The 13,364-nt window shown below is 53.4% G+C and overlaps 1 protein-coding gene across 3 annotated transcripts; it reads left to right on the plus strand.

The window, feature by feature from the left end:
* The first annotated feature begins 1,834 nt into the window (after positions 1-1,834).
* phf6 (PHD finger protein 6) lies at positions 1,835-10,759 on the plus strand. Of its 3 annotated transcripts, none has more exons than XM_088597178.1 (11): positions 1,835-2,027; positions 3,656-3,832; positions 5,079-5,180; positions 5,462-5,595; positions 6,370-6,416; positions 7,301-7,464; positions 7,598-7,741; positions 8,209-8,313; positions 9,172-9,305; positions 9,482-9,629; positions 10,210-10,759. In XM_088597178.1, the coding sequence occupies exons 2-10, from the start codon at positions 3,695-3,697 to the stop codon at positions 9,627-9,629; spliced, it is 1,116 nt and encodes a 371-aa protein (XP_088453304.1). In that variant the 5' UTR covers positions 1,835-2,027; positions 3,656-3,694; the 3' UTR covers positions 10,210-10,759. The 3 variants fall into 3 exon arrangements, with proteins under 3 accessions (XP_088453304.1, XP_088453301.1, XP_088453303.1); XM_088597175.1 differs by having other exon boundaries at positions 1,836-2,027; positions 10,063-10,759; XM_088597177.1 differs by lacking the exon at positions 1,835-2,027 and adding an exon at positions 2,407-2,675 and having other exon boundaries at positions 10,063-10,759.
* The last annotated feature ends 2,605 nt before the right edge of the window (positions 10,760-13,364 follow it).

Consider the following 13,364-nt stretch of genomic DNA (forward strand, 5'->3'; position numbering starts at 1 on the left):
TGTGGTTAAAACACCACGTGGCCCACCTGGTTAGGTGATACCAAAACAGGTCACGCCAACAGATATAGACTTGTTGCACAGGATCTTTGCTTAAAAATGGTTTATGTGGCTGCAGACGAAGGCACCGAAACAATATGACCTGCTAATCCCTTCAGTGAAACGAACAGCATGAGACTTGAACGGTGTTGCCCTATTCTGGTGCTGCAGGACCTCTGCGCCTTTATTGATGGGTTTTATTGAGGCTGAGTTTTTTTTTTCTTAATTAAGTTTACTGAACCTTTAGTTGGCACACTTTGCCAAAAAGCATTGCCAGCTCAGGAACACTAACAGAAGGCTAGAATTCAGGACAGACCCTGTGCAGACATCCAGCTCATTGTTTTGGGTTGGTAGCTGGCCACTGGGTCAGTACAGCACTACGAACGCCTAGAATCTGAGCATTTACCAGCGTTATTCTCACATCTTTACTTAGTAACCAATTTGGTTGTTCAGACGCTACGTGAAAGCAATCGTTCTAAGCCTAGCTGAAACAGAGACCGGTTTGTTAGATCCATCCTCCTATTTTCTAACTGCGAGGGAGCTGGAACCTATCCCAGCATGCAACAGGCAGGAAGCAGGGTACACCCTGGACAGGACACTGGCCCATCACAGGACACACACACACCCTGGACAGGACACTGGCCCATCACAGGACACACACACACCCTGGACAGGACACTGGCCCGTCACAGGACACACACACACCCTGGACAGGACACTGGCCCTTCACAGGACACACACACACCCTGGACAGGACACTGGCCCGTCACTGCTATTGAGACCCGAGCAGAGGAAACAGTCCAAATGAAGCAACTGGCTCAGTTCATGGCTGAATTATTTTACCTAATTGAGTTAAACTGAGAGCTCAGCTAAAACCATGACCAGAAAAAAACAGTGACCCCCAGTTATCAGCTCTTATATGTTCAGGTTTTTCCGAAAGCTGTTTTATTCCTAGGAGAGCAGTAGTAAAGATCCCAGATTAAATCCTTCAGCACTTGCGGGCTCTGATCCGCCCCTCGCTGTACTTCTGTAGCTACACTGACACCTACAGAGATAAATCGCAGTTCGTTTATCTTGATGTCCAAACCAGCGCTGAAGGCCTCTTCCTGGTGATAAGGCGATGTAGGGGGACCTGTTTCTTTTAACCCAACACAGCGTAAAGAAACAGCATATTCTAGTCAGTAGCCCAATACTAGGCTCCCTACCAAATGTCTGTGACTTGCAAATGTGTCATAAAATATTAAGAACCGCTTGCCGGCATTTATATAGGAATATTCATCCCAAAGGATCCCAAGGCACTTGACACACGGTGCATCCCAGTACACAAGAGCAGTTCGGGCAGGAGAGTGAGATACTATTACGAACTGAATCAGGAAGAAACGCCCTTACCCCCATAAACAACGCGCTGGAATCTATATATATATATTCTGTAGGGCAAAACCTTACATCCTTTGAAATCATTGCTTTTTAAAGAATACTGCAACAACTCTAATTGCCATCGTTGTTTTTGTATTTGCTCTGATAATACAACCGTTTTAGACACCGCGGCGCAGTGCGCTGCAAAGGCGCGTATCAATAAAGGTCGGTATTGATCATCACGAAGCCAAAGCCGAAGCCGCTTTCATGATATCAACGCCGAGATAGTTCGCGACAGCACGAGACCCTCAGTCACCTTCCCCCACCCCCCCCCTTCTGGTTCGTCGGCGGGCGCGCGGGTGGACGCGAGCGTCCGGAGTCCGCCGCGTGCGTAAGGGGCGTGTCCGCGGCGAGCGCGCGTGTGTGTGTTTTTTTTTCCCAGAGCGCAACGTCATCCGAATGATGCGCAGTAGAAGCTGAGAATCCGCGAGCGAGCGCTACATCGCAATAGAGGGGGGAAAAAAAACAAAACAGGACGGACGTCTTTTTTTTTTTTACCCACCCACCCCGCCCCCCCCTCTCCCCTCCCCACAAGCAGTGGAGCAACGTGACTGTGACACTGAGACGGTAGAAGGGTAAGATGTCTGTGTTGCGGCCTTTATCAGCCTCCCCGGCGGGGTAGTGTATCTGGGGCCGGCGGGGTAGGGCTGAAACGGGGGTGCCCTCCGTCCCGGGGTGCTGAACGCGAGGCGTGCCGCATGCTAACGCGCCCTCCCCGGCGGCGGACCTGCCCCCCGGACCGCCGGCGCCGCGGCGGCGGAATGAATGGAGATGCGCTAGATCCTGCTGTCGTGCTGCATATGCGCGCTCTTACGGCCTGTTCACTCTCCCGCCCCCCGCCGCCCCCCATAAGAACTGAATTAACTGCAGCCGAGAGCGGAGGCCCTGCCCGGACTGAGGCCCTGCTGGGGGGGGGGTGCGTGGAGACGGAGGGGGGGTGTTTTAAGTTGTCCTTCGCATTGAAGGGGTACGGGTCGAGGTTGGAGGGAGACGGAGCGGGCGGACGCGGCGGCGGGGGTCGCACCTGGACAGCTTCGAAACTCAAACTGGGAGAGGTCTTCACGAAACAAAACCAGCAACGACTTCGCGCTCGGAACGTGTGGTTTTATTGACGCATGTGCCCGCCACCTCCCTCGTTACGGACCCGGCAGTTTTGAGCACGTTTTCCCAGCTGCACGGGGGGGGGGTGGGGGACAAGTTGAGGTTCGCGCGGAGTTGGTGAGGTTTGTGTCTCGTTACTTTGACAGCTCTGCTCGCGCGGCGCGCGGCGCGCGCGGGTTGCCCGTGGAGTGGGCAAGACGAATAAAATAAAATACTTAGTATCAGTGTTAAGATAAATAACACAGAAATAGTTTTGGGCGGTGGTGGGTTCGTGCTCATGCATTGATCAGGTTTTGCAGTTATTTTTTCCTCAATCCGGGTGCAGCTTATCGATTATCACTCAGTTTTTTAAAATAAAAACATTGGTCGAGATGGGTTGCACCAATATGAATAAATTAACTGTAATATGCTCAGCTAAACTGTAACCATTACTGTATTTGTACAAGTGGAATATTAAATATATTTCTCGAGTGAAACGTTTTAATATTTTGAGGTTTTGATTTTAGAATCGCCGGTGGTGCGCTCGGAGCTGGAGAGGCGCTTAACTGTTAAACGACCCGCTGTTTTAACCGGAGCCCAGAGGACAGTGTCAGCCGCCGCAGTCCTGGGGGGGGAAGCGAGGCTCTTCGGCGAGCTGGGAGTGCGTGTGTTTGCCATTTAGCGTGTGTGCGCTGTGCCACAATACCTTCGTTTTCTGGGAGTAAAATGTGCAGTTTTCCCTGTCACCCGGAGCGGGACTTCGGGACACCTGGAGTCTCGATGGCAGCGTGGGTCTGATGTGATTGGCGTTCCTGGTTAAGACCAGGGGCGTGGAGCAGTTTTCTGCCCCAGGGGGGTCGTGTCCTTAAGAAATCCCACCTCATCGGGAGCCTCTGCTGTTTTAAAAACAGCGGAACCCCAGGGCTGGACTGTGTTGCAGGGTGATGTCATGAAGGGCTGAACTGTGAGACGCGCTGACTGTGTCTTGTTTGTCACGTTACCCGAGTCGGGATAAGTAGTCCCCCTTAGCTCCATGTCCCGCCCGGCGTTAAGAGGCAGAGGGGTCCCCGGTCCGGTGCCCCTGCGCTCACTCTGCGCCCGCGGCTGTCCTCTGTCCCCACAGGGCCGGGTCGGGAGCCGAGCGTGCTGTGGCCAGTGGACCATGTCCGGCTCGTCGGGGCAGAAGAAAGGGCCCGCGCGCCTGCGGAAATGTGCCTTCTGCAAGACCAACAAGGACAAGGAGTGCGGCCAGCTGCTGGTGGCCGACGGCCAGAAGGTGGCGGCGCATCACAAGTGCATGGTGAGGGGCGGCCTTCCGGACCGCGCGCGCTTGAGGGGTTCGTCCTGGGGGGGGCGGGGGGGCAGTACAGGACCTGCAGGAGACTTCGGGAAGAGAACTCTTGAAAGTGCTGCTCACAGACCAGGCAGACACTTATAATAATAATAATAATTGCTTACACTTCTATAGCGCTTTTCTGGACACTCCACTCAAAGCGCTTTACAGGTAATGGGGATCCCCTCCACCACCACCAGTGTGCAGCCCCACCTGGATGATGCGACGGCAGCCATAGTGCGCCAGAACGCTCCCCACACACCAGCTCTCAGTGGGGCTCCTTATTATTATAAGTGTCTGCCTGGTCTGTGAGCAGCGCTCGGTGAGCTCGGTCAGGATTGCACCTCCTGTCCTCGCAGCCGATTTTGCCACAGGGAGACTTCAGATGATGTACACACGTCTGCTCTGAAACGGGTTCTACACCTCCACACACAAAAACCCCCTGATGGGGTCACGAGTTTTATCGGGGCTCTTTCTGGGCGAAGGCCACCCGTGTGCATTAAAAAAAAATATTTTTTTTGGGCCGGCAGACGGGAGTGATCATGTTTTCTTGTGCGTTACGAAGGTGTCCAAGAGGGGGGTCTCGGATGTGTTTAACAGGAAAAACGATATGCCGGTAACCTTGAGAGTCATCGCACGTCAGACTTGCAGGCACAGTCGTCCGATTCTCCTCTTTCAGGTGTCTTGAAAGTCCTGCCAGTAGAGATGTCTTTTCTACTCAAGGACTCTCGAGTCTTCGAGCTCTGAACCTGGGGTTATGGCTAGGCAGGATGGCGAAGTAGACCCCACCGACAGACCGCAGGATTGAGGTGGAGATTCAGTGTGCCACTGAAAGAAAATTGAATTCTGGCCACATTCAGGGTTTGTACTCTGCAAAGCTTAACTGTGTGCGAGTTGGGGGGGGAAATGAGCTACTTTTCTGAATTTCGCCACACAGAGGACGGTTCGTGACTGAACTCTTGAGTCCTTGTAGCTGCGTGGTTATCGCATGCGTGTCCAGCGTTTCGCTCATCATCGTCATAACGGGAAAGCGCATCACGCCGGTGGTTTGGTGTATCTGTTTAAACCGGATGGAGCAGGAACCTTTCTCCGTGAAAAGGCCGCTTCCCGGCGTTTTCCTGGGAACACAGCCTTCCTGCGCTCCTTTGCTGGGAGCGGCCGGCCCGGCCCGGCCCGGTTCACTCCCCTCTCCCTGTCCCCCCTGTCCCGCCAGCTCTTCTCCTCGGCCCTGGTGTCGTCCCACTCGGACAGCGAGAACATCGGGGGCTTCTCCATCGAGGACGTGAAGAAGGAGATCAAGAGGGGGAACAAGCTGGTGAGTCTCTCGCCCCCCCCGGAGGGCGCGGCGGCTTTCGGGGTGACCCCCCCCCCCCCCCGCCGCGGACTCCCGCGAGTCTGTGAGACGAGGACACAACCGTCTCATTCGTACATCCCCCTGCAGAGAATCCCTTCAAAGTAGAGTCCCGTTCCTTCACGGAAAACCCGATCCTCTGCAGACCCCCTCCCCCCGTTCCTCCCCCGCTGCGCCGAGTCCAGAGCGCGCTGGGATTCTGGGATTCTGGGATTCTGGGATTGACGTGTCCGTCCCTTTCGCAGATGTGCTCTTCCTGCCACCGGCCCGGCGCCACCATCGGCTGCGACGTGAAGACGTGCCGCAGGACCTACCACTACTACTGCGCCCTGTGGGACAAGGCCCAGATCAAGGAGAACCCCTCCCAGGGCATCTACCTGTAAGGACGCAGCGGGCGGTGCGCTCCCGGCTGGGCCCGGCTGACCTCCTTCAGTCCTGGGCCCGGGACTTCAGGAGAGTGCCGAGTATCCCACCTCAACGGGACCGGGAGTGTGTCGGATAATTGAAGATGTGGGATAATGCGGGATAATGAGTAGACAAATCGTAGATGAATGGACATGCAGTATGCGTATGAAATCTGGTGGATTAATCCACTGTAATGCTAAAATAACGAGAGCACAGCACTATTGTTCGCGATTGTTTAAGAGAACGAGCGCTTGTTTCCCAGATGCGCTTCTCTTCCCTGCGCCAGGGTGTCGCCCGCGTCTCGGTAACATGACATCAGCAGCGGCCGCTTCGAAAATACAGGAGGCAAAATAATCATCACGAGCGCGAAGTCGGCAAACGCAGCTACGTCCACGTCAGTACGTGACACAGCATCGGATTGGGCTAAATATGCACGCGCGCGAGCAGTGTACAGTATATACACTGTATATACTTACATATATGTCGGATAAGCAAAGGTCGGATAATCGCGTCTCTACCGTAGTTAGAAATGATCAGCGAGATCCCAAACGACTAAGGTCCTACAGCTCTTGTGGGCTGGAGTTAAGTTCTCCCGCCCTCTTGCCTCCTGTAGGCCATCCGGTTGCGCACGACGTCTTCTTCCGAACGTTTCGGCTCGTTTCTTTCTGGTTTCACGTCGTCTGCGCCCAGCAGAGGATGAGGAGCGTGCCGGCTGCTCACCTGTCTTTCTGATTCCTTCTCCTGGCAGGGTGTACTGTCGCAAGCACCGGGATGCTTCGCAAGACTCCAGCGAAGGTAGGAATGTCCATCGACGTCTTTCATTCAGTCCTTTCCTTGCCCCCCAATTTCTGTGTTTATTTAACTTGAAGCCTCGCAGTCTAGAGCACACTGCGTTGAGCGTAATCGCTTGAGGGGTCTCACGACTGTCTTTGTAAAAGCACAGTGTAGTTCTTGGGGTGACGTGATTAGTGGGGTGCCACAGGGACCTGTACAAGGGCCGCTGCTCTTTTGAATGTGTGTCAGGGGTCTGGGCTCTGGTACATTTACAAAGAGGATTAACCTGCACTCCAGGGGCACCAAATGAAATTCAAAAAGATTAAGATGCAATTCAAGACTGGGCAGAGGCGACACCTGGCAGGTGACCTTGAATGTAGAGAGGTGCAGGGTTTTTGCATGCAAGTATTGGAAAATACTTGGGAAAATGGGAAACGCTGATCTAAAAGAGGCAACTTATGATGTAAATGTGTCAACATAAACATCTTCCAAAGAATGTGGGGAAGCAATTAAAAAGGCAAACAAAGCATCTGGATACGTGGATAACAGTTTAGACGATTAAAGGGATGTTGTGTTAGAATTGAATGATACACTGTTAAGGCCTCTTTTTCAATACTGTTTATAATTTTTTGCCACCACATTATTGAAACGATATTGCTCTCTGGAATCACTGCAGACTAGAGCAGCCATTTATATTCAGGGACTTCAAGAAACGTCCTGCACTGACAGTCTGGAGCAACTGAACTCTTTTAAGAAACAGATGTTTCTTTCTTTTAAGAAATGGATCCTGGGATCAATTAGCTACTAACTACCAAATGAGCCAGTTGGGCCAGATGGCCTCCTTTTGTGTGTAACGTTTCTCATGCTCTTGTCCTCTGACCTTTGCTTCCTCTCTTGTCTTGCAGATGAGCTAGAGGGTGTGGCCAACGACTCAGACTCCTCCCCTCCCCGGGGGAGGGGGCGGGGGCGGTTGGAGAAGGGGCGGGTCAAAGCCAGCTCACGGGGCCAATCGGAGGACACGCGCTCGACCTCCTCGCATGGCACGGACGACGTGGAGATCGCGTCGCATGTGAGACATCGGCGTTCCCTAACCGTGAACACCTAGCCGCGCAGAAATGGCTAACCTGGGTTATCCCCCCCACGCGTGAGTGAACGGCGCCCTTGTGTGGTTCTCTGTGTAATCTCTGGCTCTCTGTGTGAAGCGGGACCGGTCCCCTCTGCGAGGCAGCCCCAGCGACACCGGCCCGCGATGCGGCTTCTGCCACGCGGGGGAGGAGGAGAACGAGACCCGGGGCAAGCTGCACGCCTCCAACGCCAAGAAGGTCGCCGCCCATTACAAGTGCATGGTACGTCAGGAAGGAGCTGGGGGGGGTTGTGTGGAACTCTTCTCAGACCTGTGGGGCTGGAGCATTGCTTATTCTGTGTTCTAGACCTTGGGGGTGGGGGGGGGCATTGCTGCTCTGTTTTCTGGGGCGCTGCGTCCCCTGGGGCGCCGCGGTTCCGTGTTCCGGCAGCGCTGCGTCCCCTGGGGCGCCGCGGTTCCGTGTTCCGGCAGCGCTGCGTCCGCTGGGGCGCGGCGGTTCCGTGTTCCGGCAGCGCTGCGTCCGCTGGGGCGCCGCGGTTCCGTGTTCTAGCACTGCAGGGAGTGTAAGATGAGTGACTTTTTAAAAATGAAAACGACGACAAAAAACCCTTCTGCTTTGCTGCCGTTGCCCTGAAGCTGGGGGGTGACGCGTGTCCTGGCCGGGCCGCGGGGGGGGGGGCGAGGCAGGGAAACAGCGGGTCTGAAGGCTCTCTTAACGTTCGCTTCCAGCTGTTCTCCTCCGGGACAGTGCAGCTCACCACCACCTCCCGGGCGGAGTTCGGCAACTTCGACATCAAGACCGTCATCCAGGAGATCAAGAGAGGGAAGAGGATGGTAAGGGCCGCTCGCTCGCTGGTCAGTCAGGCCCGGGCTCTGAGGAAATTCAAGGTGGAAATGAGATTCTTACCGTACGGCTAGCACTGCGCTGGGGCTGGCGGAGAGCGTGCATGTGTGTGTGGGCAGGATGAGGCTGAGAAACACTGTGGCAGACCAGTGGCTACCAGCCTCCTGGTCCTGGAGGGTTACTGGCTCTATATCGCAGAGTAATCAGTGCCACTCTTCTACCTGGGGCACAGCTGTGAATCTGTTCTGGGCTCTTGAAAGGTGGAAGGGGATTTGTCACAGGTGGCAACCCTGTGGCAGTTCCCGAGTCTCAGGACCTCTGCCCAGGGATGCGTGTGTGTGTGTGATAACCTCCCTCCCGCCTGCGGCTATTCATCCGGCAGCTCAGTCAGTGGGGGCTGTGTAGTCTGAGGGGCAGGGTAAGGTTCTGGTACCTCTGTGCCCCAGTCTGTTACCCTGGGAGGGGGGGATATTTCTGACGCTCGGAACTGACCGAAGATGCAAGTTAAAATCGAAGTCTGAACAAGCAGCCGGGACAGTGCTGTTCTATGTTCTAGGGCTGCGTGGGGTGGAACATTGGTGCTCTGGGTTCTAGAACGGCGAGTGTTGCTATTGAGTGTCCTAGGACTGTTAATCATCCATCGGCACTTTGGGTGGAGAGCTGAGCTGGAATGAAAACCAACTGTTCCTCCAGCACCGGGGCTGGGAGACGCTGATCTCCCAGAGGCTCACTGCTCTCGGGCAGAGCATGGCCTGCCTTCTCTCCCCGGAGCGGCTCAGTTCAGTGTGCCGGGGGGACTGTGCTCGTGAAAGAGAAACCGCGCTGAGTGCCCCCTTGCTCTTTGGCAGAAATGCACCCTGTGCGGCCAGCTGGGAGCCACCATTGGCTGCGAGATCAAGGCCTGCGTGAAGACTTACCACTACCACTGCGGCCTGAAGGACAAAGCCAAGTACATCGAAAACATGGCCAGGGGCATCTACAAGTGAGGGTCCGAGGTCGCGGGGGGGGAGGGGGGCGCCGCCTTTTCCCTCTCGCTCCTTCAGGGGTTCAGACACGGTTTCTGCGTCGTGTTGGGGTGGGGCGGGGGAGGCGTGTCTGTCCCACAGGGGGCCAGGGAGGGTGACTGACCCTGCGGCTGTCGTGCCCCCCCCCCCCCAGGCTGTACTGCAAGAACCACAGCGGTAACGAGGAGCGGGACGAGGAGGACGAGGAGCGCGAGAGCCGCAGTCGAGAGAAGGCCGGCATCGACCACGGCGGCACCCAAGCGCCCCCGCCACCACCGCCGCCGCAGCTCAACGGCAACTAGGTAGGGCGCTCTGCAGGCCCGGCCCGGCTCAGCCCCGCGGCCCCGTCTTGTGGTCCGGTCCAGCTGGGGCGCTTGTGCACTGGACCTCCAGAGCCAGGGGGTCTGGGGGTCACGGCGCAGCTCCAAAACACCCCACAGTGGAGCGGTCATCCACCGCAGGCCCAGCCGAGCCCTGTCCCCTCTCGGGCTGGTGTCGGTCGCCGCCTCACTGCTGCCACCTTGTGGAGTTGATAGTCAGGCACAGCTGGGCTTCCTCAGTCTGTCCTGCCGGGGGGGAGAGGTTTAGCTGCTCTGGAATCGGTCCAGGGAAGAGGGACCAGTTGCGTTCCCAGAATAATAATAGATTTCCTGGGCAAGTGAACTCGCTCTCTGCCTGTGAACAGCGCGAGGCCTGCTCCTGGTCTGTCCTGATGGTGTCCTTTTCCGTCCACAGATGGATGTGTTGCGAGACGGCGATCGAAGACAAAGAAATGTACATATTTTTGTATTAAGTTCCACTAGTAAAATACGGGGTGGCCCAGCAATTTCGATCTGTTGTTTGGTTTCCCGTGTGCCTCCTAACAGCTCTGCCCTCCTCAAGACCCACACGCACGCACACCATCTCTGGCCTTCTGAATTACCCATCAGCTCCTGCATCGTTTCCGGGAGGGTTCGGAGTTCACGCGGGGCGAGGCCGAGAGGTCCAGTCCGCAGAGGAAAACGAGGACATGAATTTTGCAACATGAACTGACAGGACTTATGGGAGATTCACCGTAATGGATGTGATATTTTTGTAGAAGACTGGATATAATCAAAAGTTGTTTTTTTTTTTACTTGCCTGTGCTGAACCCCCACACTTTCATTTTTTTAATATACCTTGAGGGGAGAGAAGAACCAGCAACAGTGCTCTTTCTTCACGGTCAGCTTACGGAGGCTGCCTCTTCTCATTTCACACCATAAAATCAAGTATATCTCCTGCTCTGCTCTCTTAAAGTGACATTTCTCTCTCTCTCTCTCTCTCTCTCTCTCTTTCGTGTTTTTTTTGGCTTCCTTTTCAAATTTGTGTATTATATTTTATTACTTTATTATTGTAAAGATCCGTGACTTTCTTTGTATCCAGAGTCTGGATTAAAAGTCTTCTGGTAGCATGACCTCTGATTTGTGATACTGTTGGAGACTGGTGTCCCGTTCCTTTTAGACCTGTGCAAATTTATCAGAGTGGGTCCATTGAGCTTTGGGGATTTTTACATTGCTGGTGGAATCCGGGCTGTTAACCCTTGCTGGTGCCCATAAAGCAGGAGAGCAATTCTGAGGACTACTGGTGTTCAAAGAAAAGGATAGGAGAATCTTTGGGGAAAAAGTCCTTCCATGTTCACAAAGTACAGTACACCATCAGCAGGTTATGGAACTCCAGGGTGTGTTTTTAAATGGACAGACCCCCCTGTCTCCAGTTCAGACTTTCCTAGGCTTCGATAGCCAGTTGAACCAGTTTGAAAATGAATACTGGGATGGGACGGGTCCAGACTGACTTGAGCGAGGGGCACACACAGTATCTGGTGTTTGAGAGAGTCTGTTTCCCGTGCAGTAGGCTGCAAGACCTTTCCCTGTGCCTGCCCCAGATGTCATGATGACAACAGCTGTTTCACAGGGTTTTAACTGCAAACTTACACATCCTTTATCTGACAAAACAAAACCACCTGACAGGGAAGGAGCAAGAGAGTGGCTGCATGTATCTGCGGTCATGTGGAGTGCAGTCAAGCTGGTGACTCAGCCCCCTGACAAGAGCTCTTCTTATGTTTGTCCAGCAGGTGGCAGGTTTGTATATTTTTGAACTTGAACTTGAACTTTATTGCCATATGTAACCGGTACTGGTACAATGGAATTCTTACTTACAGAAAGTCTCTCGATTATAAAACAAGTGTAAAAAACAAAACAAAGTGCAAACAGTGCATCAAGACAATGTACAAACAAACAATAGACAATGTGCAAGTAAACATGCAGACAGTTTGACTGTAAACAATACAGACGTGTAAACAATGACTGGAGACGTACAATTAATAAATTACAATGAGGTAGATGGTGATGGTGTAGGTGTGGTCCGAGGGGGATGGCTAAATGTGTTCGCCAGTCTCACTGCTTGTGGATAGAAGCTATTGAAGAATCTAGTGGTAAGTGTCCGTATGCTCTTATATCTCTTGCCTGAGGGCAGTGGGGTGAAGAGCTCATGCCCGGGGTGGTGACTGTCCTCTGTGATGGCCAGAATTCTACCACGGCAGCGGTCCTCATAGAGCTGTTTAATCTCGGTGAGACCGCAGCCGATGATCTTCTGGGCCATATTGACCATTCTCTGCAGTGCCTTTCTTTCTCGCGAAGAGGTGTTGCCATACCACACGGTGATCCCGTTGGTGAGGACGCTCTCGATAGTGCAGCGGTAGAAGTTCACCAACACATGTGTTGGCATCCCCCATCGCTTGAGGCACCTCAAGAAATAAAGGCGCTGCTGAGCCTTCTTCATGATAGAGTCAGTGTTCACAGTCCAGGTTAGATCTTTAGAGATGTGAATTCCCAAAAACCTAAAGCTGGTGACTGTTTCCACTTCCGTTCCATCAATACTGAGTGGGCTGTGAGTGTGTGGCCTGTGTCTCCGAAAGTCCACTATTAGCTCTTTCGTTTTCTTTATGTTCAAGTCCAGGTTATTGCTATGACACCACCTAAGCAGCTGTACAACTTCATCCCTGTAAGTGGACTCGTCATCATCACTGATCAGTCCTATTATAGTGGTGTCATCGGCAAACTTAATGATGCGGTTATTGCTGTGTCTTGCTGTGCAGTCGTGAGTAAATAGGGAGTACAACCTTGGACTCAGACAGCAGCCTTGTGGGGTTCCAGTGCTCAGGGTGAGTGGTGTTGATGTTTTATTGCCTATCCGCACCACCTGTGGTCTCTCAATAAGAAAGTCCAGCAGCCAGTTGCAGACAGAGTTGCACAGACCTAATCCCCTGAGCTTTGTCACCAGTTGACAGGGTATGATGGAATTAAATGCTGAACTGTAGTCCACAAACAGCACTCTCACATACGAGTTCTTAGTGTCCAGGTGTTCCAAGGCTGTATGCAGAGCCAGGGAGACAGCATCATCCACTGATCTGTTGTTCTGGTAGGCGAACTGCAGGGGGTCCAGGGACTCTGTGATGGAGGAGTTGATGTGTGACAACACCAGCTTCTCCAGGCATTTCATCACCACAGATGTTAATGCTACTGGGCGGTAATCATTCAGGCATGTCACTTTTGTCTTTTTGGGGGTTGGAACAATAGTGGTTTTTTTAAAGCAGGTGGGGACCATGGACTGTGACAGGGAGGAGTTAAAGATGTCTGTAAACACTGTGGTCAGCTGGGCTGCACATGTCCTCAGGACGCGAGGTGGTATCCCATCAGGCCCTGCAGCCTTACGGATTTTCACCCTGCTCAGAGTCTTCTGCACGTCCTGCTCTGAGAGTTTCAGAACAAACTCGCCCTGCACGCTTGGGGTGCATTGCAGTACCAATGGCACACGTTTCAACCAGGAAGCTGCTTCCATTAAAAAAAAATCCTTTGCTTATAAACCCAGTGTTTCTGGATTCCTTTCTGACTCGCATGGTCTCTTTCTGGTCTTAATCTAAAGCTTGTATGTCATATTACTAACGAACAAGTGCAGAAGCTTGACATGTCCAGTGCTCAGCAGGTTTCTCATTTGGTTGTAAGACTTTGATCTGTCCTGCA

This window comes from Lepisosteus platostomus, chromosome 10, assembly GCF_059453375.1.
Source record: "Lepisosteus platostomus isolate fLepPlt1 chromosome 10, fLepPlt1.hap1, whole genome shotgun sequence".
Taxonomy (NCBI): Eukaryota; Metazoa; Chordata; class Actinopteri; order Semionotiformes; family Lepisosteidae; genus Lepisosteus; species Lepisosteus platostomus.